This window comes from Thamnophis elegans, chromosome 9 (genome assembly GCF_009769535.1).
Source record: "Thamnophis elegans isolate rThaEle1 chromosome 9, rThaEle1.pri, whole genome shotgun sequence".
NCBI lineage: Eukaryota > Metazoa > Chordata > Lepidosauria > Squamata > Colubridae > Thamnophis > Thamnophis elegans.
Window position 1 is genome coordinate 54,169,231 of NC_045549.1, and position 22,841 is coordinate 54,192,071.

Genomic DNA, 22,841 nt, shown 5'->3' on the forward strand with positions numbered 1-22,841 from the left:
GCAGCATCTGAAAACCTTTAGGCCATGCAAATGGGATTAAGTTTATAATGACTCCTCCCCTTTGTCCGAATGCAGATTCTGACTAATACACAATTGTGAAGATGGGTCCTTAACTCTTTTGCCCTGGGAGTCAATAAAGCACATGTTCCCATGGCTATCTCTAGTTAGACATCAAAGTTATATATCCCTCCTGGCTATCATCAACATCCCTCCAGAGATATTTGGACCTTCAGTCTCCCGGTGACAGGAAAACAGTTGTAAAGTTGTAAAACTCAGTTGTTTCAGATGTAGCTAATGATTTAACTCCGAGGCTCCCCTCCTCCCAATTGAATGGCAGTATCACGTTTAGGGATCTGAACTCATTCTGTCAAAAGAAAGAACAGGCCATGGTTAAATAATTTATCTAATGTGGAGTTCAACTGAAAACTGAAGGAACCAATGCTAAAACCGAAGCTAAATGTAATTGCTGCTGGGGATTTTTCCCTATCCCTGTCCTACCTCCCATTAAATAAGTTTCACTTTCATAGTTGCTGCAGCTGTTGCTTCACTAGACTTAGATTAAAGGATTTCTTTTTCCTGAGGACATTTTGAAAGTAAACGAATTATCCAGCTCCACTTCATAACTACTATTTGCAGTCTTTGTTCTGTTATCTCTTCAGTAGAAAAGTCAGGTATCAAAGACATGAAATAAGTTTTGAAAGAAACAGACAATGGAAAAATCTAATGTGGCTTAAATAACAATTCTGGTTAGAACAGTTCTCCTACTGTACTAGGGTTGGTTCCTGGGTTTGTTTAGAAGCAACTTCCCTGGATTTTAGTTATCAACTCTGCTTCAAATATATAAATAAAGCTAGAAGTCTCCAAACAGTAAGACTGATCTGAATAGAGAAAGAGAAAGAGACAGAGCAAATAAAGAACATTTCTGTTTGTTCAGTTGCTTTGTCTCAATAATATATATATATATTAAAAAACATGTTCTGGAATTGCACAAGGGCTCATAAAGAGCCTTAAGAAATGATCTTCTGTGAATGCCTTTTCCTAAATGATTTGTTGCTTTACATTTGGCTATTTTATAGAAACAAGAGACATTTCTATGCTATTAGACTTAAATATTGGTGCCACAGAAGGCTAGGGGTACTAAAGATAAGAAATATGCATCGTCCACCTCTTCTACATCATTGTAATGCAGGACTATTGAAACCATACAATAATTCTACTGGGCCCTGCTTGAAATAGTAGGCTTATAATAGCTGGACTTTTGAGACCATTCAGAAAGGCAAACTAAAAGTAGGCTTGGGCATCCTTTATAGCAGGGATCACCAACCTTTTGGACCACAGGGGGTGCTAAATTCATAATTTTAAATCCCGGGACTGAGGGTGGAGTGTAGCCTCTACAGGCCATTGTAGTATAGCATTGTAGTCCTTCTGGGTTCGGCTCCAAGTGGGGAAAAAGACACTGGAGGCATGGAGGCTGCTTAGAAAGATGGTTTTAATGATGGACAGGACCACATGGCTTGAGGTCCTGGGGAAAAAGGTGATCACATGCTTCCAGGTGTTGGGTGAAGAAGAAGAAGGGTCGAGGGAGGGGCTTTCAGGGCTTTTTATAATCTGTTCGGCCCCACCTATCTGCCTCCTGCTCCTGTGCAAGAAATGTATTCTGATTGGTTGTCAGACTCACATGGGGCCATGCAAGGGAACTCTCTAGGCTGTGTTTTGAATCCAGGTTTGGTTGAGTTCTCAGATGCCATGTGGTCAGTTGGGTAAAAGATCAACATTATCATGCCTTAATCCCATCCCCCTGGAGCTTTATTATGTAAAGGGACTAGCTCAGGCTTTAATGGCTCATGGACAAAGTGGGTGGGGGCAGGAAGATGCAGGAATTTACTTTGTGTTTAAAATGTGTTTCTCCCTTTTTCACATCCAGGAAAATATAATATTCTGCCTTTTCAATATTTCCTAGGATATTTCATTTTTCTGGGAGAAGGCTGAGTGATAACTTCCTACAGTAGGGCTGGATGTTGTAGGAATTTAATCAAAGCAAAAAAACGACTCTATTGTCATTCTCTGCCTAGGCAACCTAGGTCATAACAGTTTGCCATAGGAGTGATGCTGTGCACATGATTCTAGGAATCAAGTTGTTTCTGCCTAAAGAGGCTAGATTAGAAAAGAGCAGGCAAAGGATAGGTTGGACATCAAAAACAAAGAGAAAATTGATTGCAGTGAAAGTGAAAGCAAGAACTGGCAATGGTTTAGAAAGTTTGAAAAGTCATTGTTCCCAGAAAGTGGAATGTAAAAAGAGAAGTGTTTGACTCAACCAAAGACCAGAACTATTAAGGGTATTATATAAAAAGGAATGAATGAATGAATGAATGAATGAATGAATGAATGAATGAATGAAGGAAGGAAGGAAGGAAGGAAGGAAGGAGGGAAGGAAGGAAGGAAGGAAGAAGAAAGCTCTTTTGCCAATTAAAAATTACATATCTCTTGTCTAAATATATGGAATGAACAACAACTTCATCTTCTTTTGCATGTGACATAATAAAAGCTTCCTCATTTTCTTAGGCCACAGGTTATTATGGGACAGCTAGTAGATTCTACACTTAAAATATTCCATGGCAAGGTGATAACCCATATGCAGGATCAGGCTGCAATATGGGTATGGGATGAAAAGGGTCTTGACCAATTGGAAGTACATCAAAATAAATTCATAAAAAATATTTTGGGGAGTCCCCAGGGTGTTTCTTATCTAATGATGGAGACAGGCCTACCTTCCATTGCCAGTGAAGTAAATCTTGCATTGTTGGGTCACCATAAGAAACCAGAAAGCCTTCAAAAATCTTCAAAAAGTTTGTTTTTTTCCATTGTATAGTTGGGAATCAATGGACCAATCCCTCCCTCCCTTCCTCTGTTTGTGTGTGTGTGTGTGTGTGCGTGTGTGTGTGCGTGCACCCTCATGTGTGTGTGTGTTCTACAAATGTGTTCCGTACTACATTTATGAAATTTAATGAACTGAAGAAAATATTTTGTACAGGATTTTTGAAAGGAATGCCAATAGAAGTACTATTGTGGTACAGTCATCTGTATTTTTATCTTGGTTTTATAATTATAAAAAACATCTCAGCATTATAAAGAAATAATTTTCTTTCAGTATCTAGTTAATATTACAAGTTGTCCCCTGAGAAAGTATTAGGCACCCCATTTAGTATCCTGGCTTATTCTGTACTAGGGCAGTTTTAGGCTACCCTCATGTGGAGTGTGTTATAGAATCTAAACATATGGTGAGTTTATTACATGCACAAAGATGAAAAAAAATGGAAATACCTACAACAGAAGAGTGGAATTGTAAAGATTACGGAATTGGTTGAAATGGCAAAATTGGCCTATTTCAGTGTTTCTCAACCTTGGCAACTTGAAGATGTCTGGACTTGGACTCAGCGAATGCTGGACTCAGCAAATGCTGGCTGGGGAATTCTGGGAGTTGAAGTCCAGACATCTTCAAGTTGCCAAGGTTGAGAAACACTGGCCTATTTGGTCAGAAATAAGACAATATGTACTTTTATCAGAGATTGAAAACTTTTTACTAAAAATGGAAAAAAAACTGAACTGATGATTTATGGATTTTCTGACCGAAAAAGGTTGAATATGCAAAGGAGAAAAAATAGGATGTAATTTTATTGAGGGAAAAAATTAGGATAAGATTGTTTGTACCCCCTGAAAAGAAGATTTGAAATAGTTTCTTTATTTATCTTTTTTTCCCCATGTTGAATTTATTTCTATATTGTATTTTCTTATTTTACATTTTTCTTTTTCTTACTCTTATGATATATTATTTCACATTTCTCTTTTATTTCTGTGAAAGCTTTTCAATAAAAAATAAATGTAAACATGAGGTATTAATGTATGATGTATTAGACTCGATCCATTAAAAAGCATAGCTGATATTCAGATTAAAACTGACAACAGGCACTCCTGGTCACAGAACTGCTTACACTTGCCCAGAAAATAAAAAAAAGGCAATTGATATAATGGAGATCATATTTAAAGGCTAGACAATTAGCAATTACCAGTTTTCCTCCTAGTAAATGTGTACTTTTGTGACTGGCCATTCCTATTATGGCAGCTATTTTGTGTCAGGGCCCATAAATTAATATTTCTAAAATATCTCTTAAAGGAGATGTTTTATACTTAATTCTTCAAGATAAGATTGGAAGTTGGGAATGTGATATTTGACTATAACTTAAAATAAAGCAAAAAGGTATTGTAGACTTTTTAAAGTCAGGGAGTTATTAAAGTTCAGGAACTTACCCTTGCTAAACTGGTACCAGATGGGACTTTATATGGAACATATTTCCTATAGATGTGCCCAACTCTAGAACATGGAACGTCAAACATGCCACCTCCACACATCCAGACCTGTGAGAGAAATGGGGATTCAAATGTGATCACAAGAATTAAACAGCCATTGAGAATACAAGCAGATACAATATTTAAAGTTTTTGAGATTTATCCTGGTTGCAGTCATTTGTTTCTTTGGGAATAGGAAAAAAAGAAGTATTATATGTAGCAAAATTGAACTAGTATCTATATGCATATGATAATGTCCTTACCGAACTAAAATTCACTTTTAATAATTTGCTGCAAGTTGGTGCAGGAGGTTTCCAGGCCCAAAATGGGCACGGGGGGATGTGAGGGGGGAAAGGTATATGCACGTGGGTGAGGGAGCACTGGGGAGGGTCATGAGCATATGTGCGGGGCAGGGGTGGGTTCCTGCCAGTTCTAACCTCTTCTATAGAAGAAGTTCCACAAATCTACAGTGCCATTTAGAACCAGTTCCAGCTCCCTCCCCCCGCCTGTCCGCATATCATCAAGATGAAGAGCGAGAGGAGGAATTCTGGGAGTTGAAATCCACAAATCTTAAAGCTGTCAAGTTTTAAAACCCCTGTTTTTTTTTCCTAAAGTGTTAGGCATGCAAGGGTCTTGTAACTTGACAGCTTTAAGACTTGCGTGCTTCAAATGCCAGAGTTTCTGAGCCAACATTTTGGTTGCTAGCAAGAGTGTTGTTAAGTGAGTTTCACCACATTTTACAAGTTGGCCATGCCCACCCAGTCACATGGCTGGCAAGCCACTCCCACCCGGTCACATTGCCGGCAAGCCACTGCCAAAAAGGAGGTCACAAATACAGAAGAGGTTCTAAAAATTTTTGAAACCCACCACTGGTGTGGGGGGTGGGGTGCATTGTAGAGGGAGGGACACATGGAGATGCATACATACAATGCATTATGGGTGCAGGGGTATGCACACACTTTTGGCACCTAACGACAAAAAGATTAGCCATCACTGATCGAATGTCTATTTTCCATTATATTGGGAGATTAATCTATCTTCTTAGGCTTTTTTTTACACAGAACACTTCTTTTCTTCCTCCCTATTTCCCTCAAGATGTACCTTGAAACTATGAAAAATATGGTCTATCATTTACACACAAACACATTCAGGGATATTTTTATTCCTTTGCTGAATATGAATACATATGAATATATTCATGGGAAAACCAAAGCCAACAGACCTTTTACTAAGCAAATAGTAATCAGCTTAGACTTGAATTTACAAATAGTCTAATAAGTGTTCTACATGTTCTTGTTAGCACTGATGTATGTCATATTCATTCTCTGAGCTTGTGGGTTGGTTTCATTACCAGGCTATGGGTAAACTCTTCAGCGGAGTTTAGAGTCTGTCAGTGTTAGTGTTCTTCTGTTTATAAGGACTTCAGGTGTGGGGGTGAAGTGAGGGTCTTGTAATGGATCTTGTGATGGGTCATGTGTGAGTCACAATGACAGCCTTGTGATGGGTTTTTTGATAGGAAAGTTATAGGTGAGGATCACTGGGAGGTGAAATGCTGGCTGGGGAAGTGGCTTGTGTGGATTGGTCAAAGGTTGATGCTGTTTCTGGTTAGCTGTGCAGCTGATTTGGATTCCGAAGGGATTTGTAGGCTGGTTGTAGGTCAAGGTGCCTGTTAGTAAAATTGCTTGTCAACGTTGAGGAATGGAAGACTGTTGTCTGTTTCTTTTTCACATATGAATTTGATCCCATATTACTGAGTAGGCGGTGTATTTCTTTAATGACAGAGATGTCATCAACACAGTGTGTTCAGAATTCGGTTGGATGATGGGTAGAGCTATGCATTTGAGTCATTGTATAACTCCTTCATATTAGGCCTGGTATGGGTGATCCCAATGGGGAACCTTGTACTTGCTTATAGATTTTTCCCATTGAACTTAAAGTATGTGTTATAGGCATATATAGTTTCATGATGGTTTCTTTGGACACAGAGTATTTTGTGATGGCATCATCTTTGTGGGTGTGGTGTTTAGTAAGTAGATGGTGTATGGTTTCCTTAGCCAGGTTGATGTCAATCAAGGTGAAGACAGGTGATGTCAAAGGAGACCATGATTTCTTTCTTGCTGATCTTGGTGTGCTTGATGCATTGGAGAAATTGTTCTGGGGAATTAATTGAGTGGGTTGACTCATTGGCCATGTGTCTGAGTTTCCTCTGCAGGGTTTTTGCTAGTTTGTACATCAGTGTTCCAGGTAGAGACATAGTTGGGTGTACGGGGATCCTATTCTTATGTATTTAGGAGAGTCCATATAACCTGGGTGTGGAGGAGTCTTGTGGTTACTTGTGCTTTGTCCCTAGTGGGGTTAGCTGTTTTTCTTTTTCCATTTTTCTTAGAGTGTCTTTTTTATATATTGTGTTTTTATACAATTAATGGGTTTTTTTCTTAAATCATTGTTATATGCTACCAAGTCATGTTTTTGTAAGATGGGTAGCTGTATAAATATGATGCATAATACATCAATATATATTTCATTTCAGTCTTATTCAGACTATTATCTGAACAGTCAAGAGCAAAACTGCATAGTAGCAGCATTGGTGAACATAAGAGCCTACACACCCAACCACTCCCATAACTCTAAACCAGAGACATCTGATTTGAATGCATTAAAGATTAAAGACTTGGAACAATATAGACATAGCTATTTGTCTGCCTGTCCGTCCATCCATCCATCCATCCATCCATCCATCCATCCATCCATCCACACACATGCGTGATACAATGATAGTACTAGTCAGCAGAAGAAAATATCTGGCCTGGCCCTATTGGGGGGCTTTGGGTGAGACTGGAAGATGACTTGTCTTCACAATGGATCCAAGGGATAGATGGGCCAAAGTAGCTCAAAGTCACATATTGACCTCTGAGCCTGGATGGGTATTTCAATGTGGGTTTCTTTGGTTCAATGAATTGAGCATCTTATTACAATGGTTCTCAGTGATTTGACATTTGGGATTTTAGAGGGGATGAATGATGGGGCTGAGGAGCATTAAAGGCAAGTAAATAAAGATTGAGCAACCTGATTTAGGAGATCTCCAGGCTTTAATGCTGGAGTTGATCTGCTGAAGCACTAACTGTAGATTCCAGAAACAGATACTGAATTTCTAATTACCTGGCCCCATGGGCCTTTGAACTAAATTGCAACTTAAATTACTACCTTTACCTTAGCATAAAACTTTGTTCACTACTTATTTCCTGACTCTCAATACTCTACACACACACAAAAAATCCTTACCTCGCTTCTATTCCTTTACCTTTTGCACTAGTTTCAAAGGAGACAATACATTCTATGTACAGTTTGTTCCTATTTCCAACTGGGGTCTGACTGAGGCAGAGAATAGCTTCTATATGAATAGTACAAAATGCTATTGAAAGTCATTTAAAATTATATCCATGGGGAAGGACATGTACCCTTAGGGTCAACTCACAGTAATGAAATGAATGAGCAGATATAGATAAAATGAGCCCTGATGTAATTTATTCTCCTTCAGAGGATATATCAAGGAACAAAACAGACAGAGACAGTTAGTATCCAAGCTTCCAGTATGGTTACCATGGTTTCTGTGTAGTGAGGAATAGGCTGCCATGCAATTATGTTTCTTCCAATGACAAATAAAAGGAACACAGGAAGTAGAATAATGCAGTCTTTATGTCTTCTGCCAGAATTGTGAGATACAAGACCAATGTGCATTTAGCTGTGAAATACCTTAACAATAGAGAGTGTAACCTGATGCAGTCTAAATCAACTGTCATACGTTTGGCTTATGGACTTTTATGTCTTTAGATTTGTTTTGCTTAGAAAAGACTCAATTGAAAATTATATTGCATGAACTCAATTCCCCCAGTTCATTTTTATTCTGCTGAAATAACCCTCACTACATGGTTTGGAGTTCAGACATCCCATGCCATCATTTGTGAGTCCATTCTGTGTAATCTGCTCTAGTGTATTACTAATACAGATGGATTTGTTCCATGCTTCAATGATGTTTGAAGAAGCAACAAGAATAGCACAATTGCTAACATTTGACACACTGAATTTGCATTAAAACACAAGATAGGCATTACGGTAGATTAAATTGGACTGGGAACCTCTTGGAGCAATGTACAAAGTTTTGTTTAAGATTAGTATTGTGGTCCAAATCTGTCAATTGGAAAAATAGGAAAATACAAATGGGAACCATTTCCTCTACATTTAAAAAAAGTTGTACTTTATGAAATTATATATTGTCAAATTGTAGATTATCAAATAATCTGGTTTTGTATGTGATAGTGACTCATGGGGGCTAAAATCTACAAGATCATGGATGCAGTATCATTATAGAAATCCCATCCCTTTTGTTTGTACATTTGGTGGCACATAACAGAGGGGATGGGGATGAACTGCAATGCTGCACCCACAATACTGCAGATTTTGACATCCTTCAACATATACATACACAGTGACGTGCAGTCAGGGGAGGCAGAGCCTCACTACTGTCATCATGAAAAGAAAAAAAATGTAAAAGGAAAGAGGCTGAGGTAGTTGCTGCCAGAGTCACAGTGGATGACTCTGCTTAGTGCTTAACTGTTTAAAAAAGGCTCTAAAAAAACGCCCTCTACAGGAGGAGGCAGGAGAATCATGGGCCTCATCTAGTCTGACTTTATGATTACTCGAGCAGAGTTAAGCAAGGTTTAAAAGCCAAAAAATTCCTGAGGTAGGTGAGGCACGTGGTTCTCCTGCCTCCTCCGGTAGAGGGTGTTTTTTTAGAGGCTTTTTTAAACAGTTAAGCAGAGTCATCCATGGCAACTCTGGCAGCAACTAGCCCAGCCTGACCTCCGCTCTTGCCTTTTTCCTTTTACATTTTTACATTTTCATGATGGCAGGCAAGAGCAGAGTTGAAATCCTCTGTGAAACAGCTGGAAAAGAAAAGGTACGTGTATGTGTGGGTCAGAGGGAGGGGGAGGAATTCAAACTTAATCCTTCTGGTGCAACTTTGTGTGTGTGTGTGTGTGTTTGTGTGTTTGAGATGAGTGAAGAGAGGGAAGGGGATAGGAGAGGCAGGGAGGGCAGCCCGCCAGCTCAGGCGGGCAAAAGAGACTTTCTTCTGCCTGCCCCTGTGTCCATGGCAGCCCGCTAGCTCATGCGGGCAAAAGTCACTTTCTTTCGCCTGACTCTGTGTCCGCGGCAGCCCGCCAGCAGAAGGTTCCTTCCTTCTTTTTGTCTCTCTCTAACTTTTTCTTTCTTTCTTTCTTTCTTTCTTTCTTTCTTTCCTTCCTTTCTTTCTTTCTTTCATATCTCTCTCCCACTTTCTTTTTCTTTCTTTTTTCTTTCTTCATTTCTTTTTCTGTTTCTCTCTCTCTCTCTCTGTCTGTCTGTCTGTCTCTCACTCTCTGTGTGGCTCTTTGTCTCTATCTCCCTCCCTCCCTCTTTTTCTCTCTCTGTCATACTCTCTGTGTTTGTGTCTGTCTGTCTGTCTGTCTCTGTGTCTGTCTGTTTCTCACTAACTGTCTATCTGTCTCTATGTCTCTCTCTCTCTCTGTGTGTGTCTGTCTCTGTCTCTCTCCTGCTCTTTCTCTATCTATAACCCGCCGTCCTGGATCAGGCTGAGCTTCCTGTCCTTCTTCAACACCTTCCAGGGGTGCACGTTGATCGTAAAATCCATCGGGTCATCCAAAGTAGTGAGGTTCAGAATGACCTTTGCTGAATGTATGCAAACACTCAAGTCTGCTGCTCGCTGCTCCTCAACTAGTTGCAAAGTTCTCTCCGGAGATTATGGCGGGCAGAGGCAGTGCTCGCCTATAGAGCTTTGGCGAAGGGGATTTTTTCTGCGGGACGGAGCCTGGGCGGCTGGGAAGTAGAAGGCGAGGCTTTCAAACTAGTCTGGTTCTGCTTGAAAAGGTTGCTGTGGCGGAGCAAAGGGTGCCCTGGCTAAGGAATTTCCTCCTTCAGTCAGTCTCTGAATTTTATATCCTTTTTTTTCTACAGAAGGGAAAGGTTTTTTTGACTGTACAGCTCAACATGATTAAGGTGATTCTGCTCCTCCGTGGAGCTTTTGCACTTCTTGCCCACGGGCACGGACTACCGTCTTTTCTCTGATAGCCACCTGGTTAAAAAGGAGGAGGAGTCTCCGCTGGTCTGGAGCCCATCTGGGAAGACAAGGAATGTGAGGGGGATCCCTCCCCCTGCAGATGGGCTCTGGACTTGGTTTAGCCTCCCTTGGTGTCGCAGCAGCCCCAAGCCCAGATCTCAGCATTTTTCGCATCGGGGCATGCTGCAAGAGGGAGTGAGTGAAGACCTTTTCTGGCTGGCGCAAAGGACTTCCCCGGACTTGCTTGCTGAGCACGGGGCAACGGGCCTGTATCTCCACAACCAGCAATCCAGGAAAGGTCTTCACTCACTCCCTCTTGCAGCACATGCCGATGCAAAAACCACCAAGATCGGCGCGCTTGGGCTTGCTGCTGCGATGTCCAGGGAGGCTAAACTAAGTCGCACGGCTTCCTGGATAGCCAAGAACCGTCGCACTCTTCTCCGCGCTCTCCTCAGCTCCTTGTGACTGCAATAGACATGAAGTGGCAGGGGCTGTCGGGCTGGAAACCCAAGCCCCATTAGCCCCAAAAGCCGCTGTGCCAGCTTACTTACCTCCTCAGCAGGCAGCAATAGGCAGCAGGAGCGAGGGGACGAGTGGGGGATGGGCAGGACCTGGGGGTGAGGGAGCAAGGGGGCGTTCCACCAGTGGAATCGGTTCTAACTGGCACACTAGATTTGTGGAACCTCTTCTAACGAACTGGTTAGAACTGGCAGGAACCCACCCCTGGATCAGATATGCATAAGGATATTTGGTATGTTGAATCATACCAAAAATCTATCTAGTCTTTTATCCAATGACCTACTAGATCCTTATAGGGAGATCACAACACCTCCCCCCAAAATGGTGAGAAGGAAGAGATAAATAAGTTCTTTCTAATATTCCAATTAAACACATATCTTCCAGTGACCACTTTAGTGATTTTTTTTAAAAGAGTAGAAAAAAGCCATCTCTAAAAAGTTTATAGCATCAGCATATTGCCCCCAATAATCTAGGTCCTCATTTTACTGACCTTAGAAGGGTGGAGGGTTGAGTCAACTTTGAGCTGGTGAGAATCAAACTGCCAAATTGCAGGCAGCCAGCAGCTGGCAGACAGAAGAAGTAGCCTGCATTAATGCATTCTAACCACTGCACCATCATGGCCATCATCATAAAAAAGAAGTGTATACCATAAGGGCTTACCTTGAATGATATTTCATACTGTTCTCCTCCCCAGATTTCTAATCCAGGGTCATAGCCACCAAGATCCCAAAACCACTGTCGGTTAATAGCAAAGAGGCCTCCAGCCATAACAGGAGATCTAAGAAAGAAACACAAGAGACTTCAGGTGATGGATATTATCAAGGCATGAGAGAAAACCATGTTAATCCATCACAGATACTGATATTTGCTATTTTTACAATATTACATGTGTATATGGAGGTTTTTATCCTCCATATGAATTGTATTTCATCTTGCATAATTCCCAGATAGCTGCTAGCTAGGAATCCAGAGAATATACATATCTGGAAGATATCCACAAGGAGAACCCTATTGCAGATTATACAGTATGTACAATATTCTTAGAATCTTTTCCAATTCAGTACTTTAATATCAATATGTTTGCTACTAGGTGATAAGGTATTTAGATGGTTGTTCAGTTGCCACCATGAAATCTCATAACAGATGAGATTATGGTTTAGGTTGAGCCATGATGCCATACATACACATGACCGTGAAGATCGCATTATCTGTAACAGTTACATAGTTTAGCGTCTGTAAGCATTACAGTATTACAATCAGATATGGCTGGTTCAAATGCTAGGTACAGTTTTCAAGAAGGTACACTGAGGATATTGCAAAGGTGTTTCTTTTTTTGGCCCTGCATAGATCCCCTGCAATAAAGAAAAAGCTGTAACAAAGTCTTGAAAGGGGTGGAAAAATAAGGAATTAAATAAATGAAAGACAGCAATGTCTGGCCCCTCTTAATCCCAATAATTTCTAAGAAAGGATGATTGCACTATACTGTGAATGAGAGATAGTTTCATATAGTGATTTGGGTGATGGAGATAATTGGAAAGACTCAACCTCCTTTACAGATTTGTTCTGATAGAAATTGTAGGAAGGAATGTTGGACATGCCACTTTTAACTCCTAGAAGAAAACCTAGGACATGAAATTTAGATGCAACTACTTCATGATAGTAATCTTAACACGGAGGTATACTTTCTCTATTGTGGACAGCCTTAGCATACAGTATGTACATTAGTACATCTTTTCTCACTTAGTCTCAATTTGCACATGCCAAGACAAGAAAAAAATTGATAGAATATTTTAATTAATGCATTTAATTCCAAAAGTTGGGATAGCTATATCTTGTAATTTTCAGCTTATCAAATAAGTTGATTGATTGATTGATTTGATTTATTTATTTATTTATAGGCCGCCCTTTTCCCTGAGGGGACTCAGGGCGGCTTACAATCAAAAAGGAAGGGGAGTGTAGGACAATACGAAAAAAGAAATGTGCACAAAGTAAATTAGACAATAAAACTCAACATTCACTCAGCATTCGGGAGGGGCGAAATAAGATTATCCCCAGGCCTGACGGGTTAGCCAGTTCTTGAGGGCTGTGCGGAAGGCCTGGACGGTGGTGAGGGTACGAATCTCCACGGGGAGATTGTTCCATAGTGTCGGAGCCGCAACAGAGAAGGCTCTCCTCCGAGTAGTCGCCAGTCGGCACTGACTGGCGGATGGAATACGGAGGAGGCCAGCTCTATGCGATCTGATGGGACGCAGGGAGGTAATTGGCAGAAGGCGGTCTCTCAAATAGCCAGATCCACTACCATGGAGCGCTTTATAGGTGGTGAGTAGGACCTTGAAGTGCACCCGGAGACCAACAGGTAGCCAGTGCAGCTCACGGAGGATCGGTGTTATGTGGGCGAACCGTGGTGCGCCCACGATCACTCGCGCGGCCGCATTCTGGACTAGCTGAAGTCTTCGGATGCTCTTCAAGGGCAGCCCCATGTAGAGCACATTACAGTATTCCAGCCTAGAGATCACAAGGGCTCGAGTGACTGTTGTGAGGGCCTCCCGATTCAGGTAGGGCCGCAACTGGCGCACCAGGCGAACCTGGGCAAATGCCCCCCTGGTCACAGCTGAGAGATGGTGGTCAAAAGTTAGCTGTGAATCCAGGAGGACTCCCAAGTTGCGGGCCCTTTCTGAGGGGTTTAAATTTTGTCCCCCCAGCCTGAGTGATGGTATGGTGGTCAAATTTTTGGGAGGGAAACACAACAGCCACTCGGTCTTGTCTGGGTTGAGTATCAGCTTGTTTGCTCTCATCCAGTCTTTAACGGCTTCCAGTCCCCGGTTCATCACGTCCACCGCTTCATTGAGTTGGCACGGGGCGGACAGATACAACTGTGTATCGTTATATATCTAAGTTATATATCTAAGTTATATATCTAAATGCTATTTCATAGCTTTTAGCTTTTACTTCTCACCCCTAGGCAATATTTTTATTGAACCCATAGACAAATATTTTAGAATAAAATGAGCCTATGAATCATTTTATTTTAAGATTTTTTATTTATTTTATTTATTTTAAGATTTATTTATTTATTTTATTTATTTTAAGATCTTATGTACTCCATCAGAACACTATGCAGTAAAGACAAGAGTTATAATTTTAACTTTACAGTATGATATGGGCCATTCACTATCAATTAGGCAACATATCTTGCAAGTTTGTGTATGCAAAGAAAATTTTTCAAAGAGACCACTACTCATACTACCCTTGAAGAAAAGGTGGGACATAAAACTAATTACCTAACTATCTAACTATCAACTAGAGGAATAAATAAATACTGCTACAGCAAAAACATATTTTCTAAAAATGACCCCATTGGTCTATGATTCAGTGACTACATAATTCAGAACAAAGATTCGTTGAAATTATTCCTTTCTCTTGAAAGAAATTAAAATCAATATATAAAAATATATAAACTATGGGAAGCTTCATTCAATCAAAGTACTAGAAACAATATTTGCATGCCAACAAATACACATATTTGATAGAGTTCTATAGAATACGGAATAATTGATCTTAGTTTTGAGTGACTGCCCTTTTCATTTATATTACACATGCAATGACAGATTTATTTTTGGGGATTCATTAAAATATAGAAAATTGGATTGGATATGACATTTTAACATGAACTAGATTTGGACTTCGAGGTAGTGGAATCAAAGAATAAGAACGTGATTTATCACATTTTTCCTATATCAGAACTGTCATTTTATTTATTTTTTATATATACTTCTGCTGGATTTCTTGGTACAGAAAACTGCAACAGGCATATCTATAAATGTTTAAAATAGTATTTGACATGTAGATAGATATATGCATATATTAGAATAGTACTGGTCAAACTTTCTTCTGTTCATTCCAAACCAGTTTATAGGTAAATACATCTCGTTGATCCAGCGTTGAAACTCATTAAGCCAGAAAAGAATGATAGAAGAAGCTAAAGGCTATATTTGAATATTCATTGTGCCATGTTAAATTGCCAGTAAACTAAGATTGACATTCAAGGATTACTAAACATCCTCTGGGGTGTCAAAAAAGAATTTGTTGTTGACTTAATTGCATCTTGAGATCAAAGACACATATTTAACATTGTCTGAAACACCAGCATATTAATTTGTTAAAACAAGATACTCCAAATTTACAGCAAGTTACAGATGTCTACCTTCATAATATTCTTTAAGTGAGTATAAAAAACAAACTATTGTATATATTTGAGCTAAATGTTAGAGGATTTAGCTGAAGCATATCCTGAGCTCTGTCTGACACTTTCCAGAATGGAGTGGCAAACTCTTCAGACCTAGGGAAATAGCACTGTATGTTTCCTGGCTCAAAACAGAAGTAAAATGAAATTCAGCATGATAATTCAAAGTGCTACAGGATCTTTGAAATGTAAGGAAAATGAAATTCGCACTATAATTCAAAGTTGCTACAGGATCTTCAAAAATTGAGATCAGTAGCCACATTACATTCCTGAGGGTGAAAGTTGGTCATCCAAAATAATAACAAATCTTATTAAACTTGGAAAGCTAGTGAGCCAAAATACTGTTAGATAGATTATACTGGCTGTTTTTAGTTTTTTATAGTTTATGCAAAGAGATGTCTATTTAAGCAACAAATAAGCAATAGACAATAGCCAGGGAATAAAATGGCTCAGTGATTAAAGGTGCTAGGCTTGTCAGTTGAAAAGCTGACAGTCCAGGTTCAAGACCCAAGTGCCACGTGACAGGATAAAACATTACTTACCCAATTTCCTGCCCACCTACAATTCAAAAGGATGCAAATGTGTGTAGATAAATAGGTACCACTTCAATGGGAAAGTACTAGCATTCCATGCGCCTCAGTATATAGTGATGTTGGCCACATGGTCACAGAAATTGGCTCAGTCAATCTCATTGTACACATGTTGTACTCTGACAATAAAGGTTGAATTTGAATTGAAAGTGCCTTTAGACAATGTTAGCTCACTCAGCTAAGAAACAGAGATGAGCACTGCCCCCTAAAGATAGACACAACTGAACGGGGGAAACCTTTATCTTTAGATAACAGACAAAGAATATCAGCACATTTTCCATCTTGTTTGGAAGAATGATGCACTTCATGTTTCTAGACATTATATTAGTTATTTCTAATGTAGCATTTGTGTAATATAAACCATCATGCACAATTTTCATGCAATTCTGCTTCCTTTTTTGTGTAATTATGTTACCTTATACTTTAAATGCAGAGAGAGGAAAGATATGTATGTAGCCATCCTAAATATGGAATTTTTAAAATTATTTGTAGTATTTATCACATTTACAGAATTTATTATTCTGGCATGTTCTTTTTTATTAATGCATAAAATAAATGGCATCAAACTAGAATGAAAACTGATAGTTTAAACTAAGTGAAGATATTTGTTTTGCAATAAATTATCTAAATACTAACAGAACTTGGTTGACTAGAGATGATGAGGATGATTTTTAAAGTAGAAGACCTGGTCAAGCATACCAAGTTTCCAAAGCTGAGTTTAATGGTCAGATTAAGTCAGTGGTGGGTTTCAAATTTTTTTAGAACCTCTTCTGTAGGTGTGGCCTGCTTTGTGGGAATGCCTTGCTGGCCATGTGACCGAGTGGGAGTGGCTTGGCAATCATATGACTGGGTGGGCATGGCCAACTTGTACAATGTGGTGAAACTCACTTAACAACGCTCTTGCTTAGCAACCAAAATGTTGGCTCAGAAACTCTGGCATTTGAAGCATGCAAGTCTTAAAACTGTCAAGTTACAAGACGCTTGCACCCTAACTCTCTAGAAAAAAACCCCAGGAGTGTTCAAACTTGGCAGCTTTAAGACTTGTGGACTTCAACTCCCAGAATTCCTCCTCCAGTCATGTTGGCTCAGGAACTCTAGCATTGAAGTGTGCAAGTCTTAAAGTTGTCAAATTACAAGACCCTTGCACCCCTAATCCTTTAGAAAAAAAAACCACCAGGGGTTTTCAAACCTGACAGCTTTAAGACTTGTGGACTTCAACTCCCAGAATTCCTCCTCTCGCTCTTCATCTTGATGAGGTGCGGACAGGCGAGGGGAGGGAGCTGGAACTGGTTCTAAATGGCACTGTAGATTTATAGAACTTCTTCTATAGAAGAAGTTAGAACTGGCAGGAACCCACCCCTGGATTAAGTGCAATGCTCAGTCGTTACCTAAAATGGGTAAATTATCTGAACCTGTATAGTTCTAGATTCATATTCCATGGTGAAGTTCAGAAAATACATGGCCCTGATCTCCTTTTATACTCTTTTGGGTAAGTTATGCAAAACATCATGAAATGTTATTTGAAGTCATCTGAGCTGCATGGAATCTATTGGAAATAGCCACAATTATTAGAAGAATATATTCCACAAATGCTTATGTCTATGCAAAGCATGTTAGATTAGGACAGGTGAAATTTAGTTTCAAATTCTTACTCAGCCACTGAGTTTGCCTGGTGATCTTGGGTCAATAAATATCTCTAAATCTAATATACCTTGCAGAATTGTCCCTGTGAGGATAAAACAGCAGGGGAAATGGAATAATTATATACGTCACATCCAAATCCTCAGAGGGATAATGAAATAAATAAATTGCCAACTGTACAAACACATTGTGTTGTTGTAGGCTTTCAGAAGCACAGTCTTATTTCTCTTCCGTATTAAAAATCTAATTAGAATATGGGAAAGGTCAGATCTCTATTTCTATTGTTCTTGAGCAAACTGAAAAAGTAGGCAAGAATGATACCACAGCATTAGAAGTGTTTGCTAATCTTAGTTTTAAAAAGGAACAAACAAGACTTTCAAGCTAACAAGCAAGCCTGTGAGTAAATTTATTTCCATCACACCAGTACAAGTCCTACTGACACAAATAAAAGCAGAGCTATGTTATTTTAGCTAGAGCAAAATAACAACTCCACTTCTTAACTTGCAAACCTAGCAAAGACGATAACGCCGTGGATTCCACTTTAAGACAATGAAATTAGAATAGAAAGACTGCATTTCAAAAGGATTAATATCCAATTAGAAAAATATTATCTCTCACTGAAGGCAGGAAATGAATATTTCAAATGTCTATCTGGATGGCCCAGGGGTTTTGTTATGCTTTGTTTAGGATTACAAGTGGTTGATTAGAATTTTATGAGCAATGCTTCAGCAAGCCAAAGCCTTTCCTGAGCATGCTTTCCTGAAAGTAAATCAATACACAGGTATCTTTTCCACTCATATGAATTTATTTTAAAGATAATGAAAGTAAACCTACGGTTTTAGATGTAGACAAGGGCTGTCAAATGTGTCATGCACTGGCCATGCCCATGACCAGTTTAGCGAAGAGGGAAAAAGTAATGATACATCAGGTGACGTCACCATGACAACATGAGTTACACCCCTGATGTAGATACTCATACACACACCAAATTTAGCCAAGGATAGTGAGCCTTCTGTCTATGAAAATATTTCTATTTTTTAAATTATATTCAGTCATACAAAGGAAGTCATGCTGAATTAATCACAAAGTAAAAATATATCTCTCTTAAAAATGGAATTCAGAACAGGAAAAAAGCTTGTTCTCTCTCTCTCTCTCTTTATCTATCTATCCATCTATCCGTCCATCCATCCATCCGTCCATCCGTCCATCCGTCCATCCGTCCATCCGTCCATCCATCCATCCATCCATCCATCCATCCATCCATCCATCCATCTATCTATTCTGAGATTAAATATAGTAGAAAATTACTGAATATCTTTGATTCGCCAAATTACTTTTAAACTATAATAATAAAAAAATTATGAATAACAAGTAATATAAATCACATTAAAATTGTGAAATTAAAAATTGTAATAACATATTTTTTAAAATAAGGAAGATAGATTACTATTAACATACAAGAAAAAAAAGATTAAAATGAATGAAAAATATGAGTTAAATCACTAGAATATTATTTCAATCTACTTGCTTACAAATTCTATACTTCCTTCCCCATCATAATTTGGCTGTTGATTGAAACCAGTTTCTTAGAAAATATTTTTGATTTCTGTTTGAATCCTTCCATTTATTTCAATTTTTTTCTTTTCAGCAAAGTGTTAGAGGAGGTAGCCGTAATAGTAATAAAGCAATCTTCAGCCAAAAACAGATTTTATTCTTTCTTTCTCTTAGATGCATCTGATTGCAATAGACAAAAAGTCAAAATATTTTTTTCTTTTCCTCCATGAGAGGATTAAATATGTTCCATGGCCCACTTTCTTAGTGAGCCAGAACTTGATTGCCTTTCCTATGGGCTGTCTCAAACCTGCACATACTGACATTGATTCAAGCTGACAAGGGCCTAATACTTTGCTAAGTGGATGAGACATACCATTAATGATACAGCCTGTGATCTGCCATGCAGCAGAGAGCAGGTGAATATTGTTCCTTTGATCAGGGATGCAGAAGGTCACTCGTTTCCCACTTAGTTGCACTAGTTCAGCTGGGGATGGGCAGAAAGGCTGGTGACTTAAAGATAAATACTCATATTTAATGTAGGCTGAAGTCTCTAGGGATTAATACAACTGTCAAAATCCATTATGGAGTACCAGGGAAGAAGTGCAAAGCTCCTGCTGTTCTGGGTCATAGTAAAACAAAGTCAAGCCAACCCACAGAAATATTGCAATTAGGCTGTAGGAAAGGCAGCAATCAGTATGAAATGAGAGGGCTGCTAGTGGCCCAAAGTAATTTGGCTTCCTGAAATGTGCTTCTACTTCCATTCCTCCTATTTTATTAACATTCCATAATACACCCTGCTGGCTTTCACAGAAGGTAAGCACTTAGCTGTAATGAAATTCGATTCCTTTTCCCTTCTGCACCAGAGGCACAACATTTTCTTGTAAAAGCCACGAAAGCAGTTTTTAAAAATGGAATTGACAGAACAACATTGGAATCTATTCCTGTGCAAGAGAAGAACAGAACTGAAAGCTGATGAAGTTGAGCAGTTTATTGTCCCAATATTGTTTGTCCCATTTGTCTGGAATGGTATAGGATTTCCTGCCTAGGCAGTGGGTTGGACTACAAGACCTCCAAGGTCCCTTCCAACTCTGCTATTGTATTGTTTTTAATTTGAAGTGTGGTGAAGAGGGGCAGGCAATGCTCTTGATACCAAAGGAAATGGGCCATCAGTTTTATCATCCTACAAAGAGAGATTGTTTTCCCATTTATACTAAATAAAAAATAAAAAAGGGTCTCAGTGTGATAATAATAATGAAATGAAATCCATCTTTCTACATTTACACAGTTCATTTGGCTGGATGTAGAAATATGTGGAAACAAGCCTTCTAATAGTTTGTGTAAGAGAGATTATAAGAAAGAAAGGGAGGGTCAGAAAAGAAATGTTTGGAACACTAGCAGGTCAACATCACTAAATAATAAACACCTGTATTTTGAGACAGCATTACTGTAAACAAAATTTATCCAAATATTTAGTATGCAGTGGAAAAACAGCTTGAATATTGGACTTTTCAGTCACAACATACTGCCCTAACAACACACTTCATTATGTTCTTTGAAAGCTGACATTTCCAGAGTAAGGATGGTACCATAAAGCTGTTTCCTTACCCAAATATTGACTGTTCTTGCATTGATGGATTCATTGGAATTTCGAAAACATATGGTGGGTATCCTTGAAAGTTTCCTGTTGTGACACATTCATAAATGGATACTATGCGTGCATAACTAAATAAAGCACCATAGGATTACCTGTTGCAGGATACTTTCTATTATCCTTGCTTTTATCATTTCACTTGTGCCTAGTACTACTTTCAGAACAGGCACTGAAGTGCAGTCACCTACCATTTTTAATTTTTTTTACTTTAAAAAGCTTTAAGGAGTCTTAAAATAAGTTTCTGAAATAAAGATTGTGTTGGAAACTGGCTTTTGGGTTTGCAGCAATTTAGGGACACCACAAGATTTAGGTATATCTGTTCCAATAGTTTCATTCAGAGCCTGACTTGCTCCATAGTTGCCTGACTGGTCCTTTCTTCAGTTACGGCTTCCTTGTGTCATAGTGGCACAAGAAGTGGCTGCTGTTACTTAGAACTACTCACTTCTCCTCTTTTTTTCCTGGTGCCAAAGGGGAAGAAGATTTATCAGTTACTGGCAGGTATGATGCTGGTAGTTTTTTGTTTTTCTTATTAAAGCTCTATGACAGATCAAATGGGAAAGAGTAATGTTGGATAATGAAACTCGTTAAAGAAATGCCTCCCACGTTTCACCTCCAACCCCAAAGGGGGCAAAAGTTGGCATTCCGGCCATGGCAGTTGGTTGAAGTGTAGACGATCTGACTAGAAGTGGCAGTTGATTTTTTTTCTTCTGGTTACAGGTCCCCAGTCCTCGTCGCCAGTATTATATCTTCAGGAATGAGACAGAGGCTCGTGTCCGGTAACTCTGTAACCAATTTATTATAACACAACTTGTAACAGTAACACGATACGACCAGGCAATGATGCTGGTTTAACAATGTAACAAACAGAAAGATATTCTGTGTAGAGAGGCAGCGAAGCAGCTCCAGCTGGACTGGAGAGTTCGTCTGCTCTGGTGCTGAACAACTGACAGTTTGAAAGAGTCTGCCTTTTATAGTTCCGCAGACTCGTGCGCCTGACAGCCCGGCAACTGACAGGCGCGTCTGATTGGCTAAGACGCGCCTGGCTGCTGCCGAACTGTCATTCGTAACAGCGAGGACTAACTTTAACTATACAACATGGCCAACCTGGGTCGCTGCTGGTTCTGCAACACAGGCCAGATTACCACTACCAGTTCAGCTGAAACAGGCCGAACTGGGAGCAACCCACCTCTGGATACAAGGGCACAGGACCAGGTGTTGCATCTCTATTGCAGCCAGAGAGGTATTAAGAGAAGAGAAGTAAAAGGATAGGCTCAAAAGGGCAAGCAAAATGAGAAGTAGCCACCAGATATATCATCAACGTCATCAACATTGTCTACATGGAGCAACTTGAGCTTGGTTAAGGGTGAAAACACCATTTCCAGAATAGAACACCAAGGTACCCCAGCTAAAGATTTCCTTTTAAGATATAAATCAGACATGGAGACTATATGAATGGCGGGGAGGGTTACCATGGAGCAAACAACATGGATGTGGACATAGAGAAAAAGCACTAGAATTCAAATAATAATTATAAATAAAGAATCTCATGCAGAATAATGAATTTCAGAGAGGGGAAATATGATGGGTGAGGTCAGGAGCATGTCTTTATACTTGACAATTGGAATTCTGGAAACTAATGTCAAGAAGATTTCAGTGGTATCAAATCTATATAAGGCAGAAGAATAGAATAGAATAGAATAGAATAGAATTTTTTCTTGGCCAAGTGTGATTGGACACACAAGGAATTTGTCTTCGGTGCATATGGATAATAGGATATTAGGATAATAAAATACATTAATAACATAAGTTACCAGAAGTTAAATATCTTATTCATATGCATGAAAATCAAACCATTTTAAAGACAACATTGTGTAACCAAAGCCTGCCCTTAGTCTACTATGTTCTTGTAGAAGTAACAGTTAAAAATTTCAGTGTTCTGTCCCTAAACTAGGCCCACCATATCTGGACTGCAAAACTCCAGACCACTAGATGGCAGCATCTATTGGTTTTCTGGATTTTTACAGCTCAGATATCATAAGGTTACTGAAGTTCACTAACATATAATGTATCACTATCCATACTACAATACGGATTACAAATAAAAATTAAAAATTAAAAGGATAATTTAACTATGATACCTCCCCACTAATTGTTTGTGTGAATCCAGTAATATCAATTTATATT

At 39.2% G+C, this 22,841-nt stretch overlaps 1 protein-coding gene across 1 annotated transcript in view; it reads right to left on the reverse strand.

Moving 5' to 3' along the window:
* The window catches only part of LOC116512906 (polypeptide N-acetylgalactosaminyltransferase-like 6), a 117,689-nt gene that overhangs the window by 72,542 nt on the left and 22,306 nt on the right, over positions 1-22,841 (reverse strand). Inside the window, 2 exon segments of the mRNA XM_032223587.1 lie at positions 4,306-4,413; positions 11,639-11,756. Of these exon segments, the coding sequence (XP_032079478.1) occupies positions 4,306-4,413; positions 11,639-11,756 (226 nt within the window).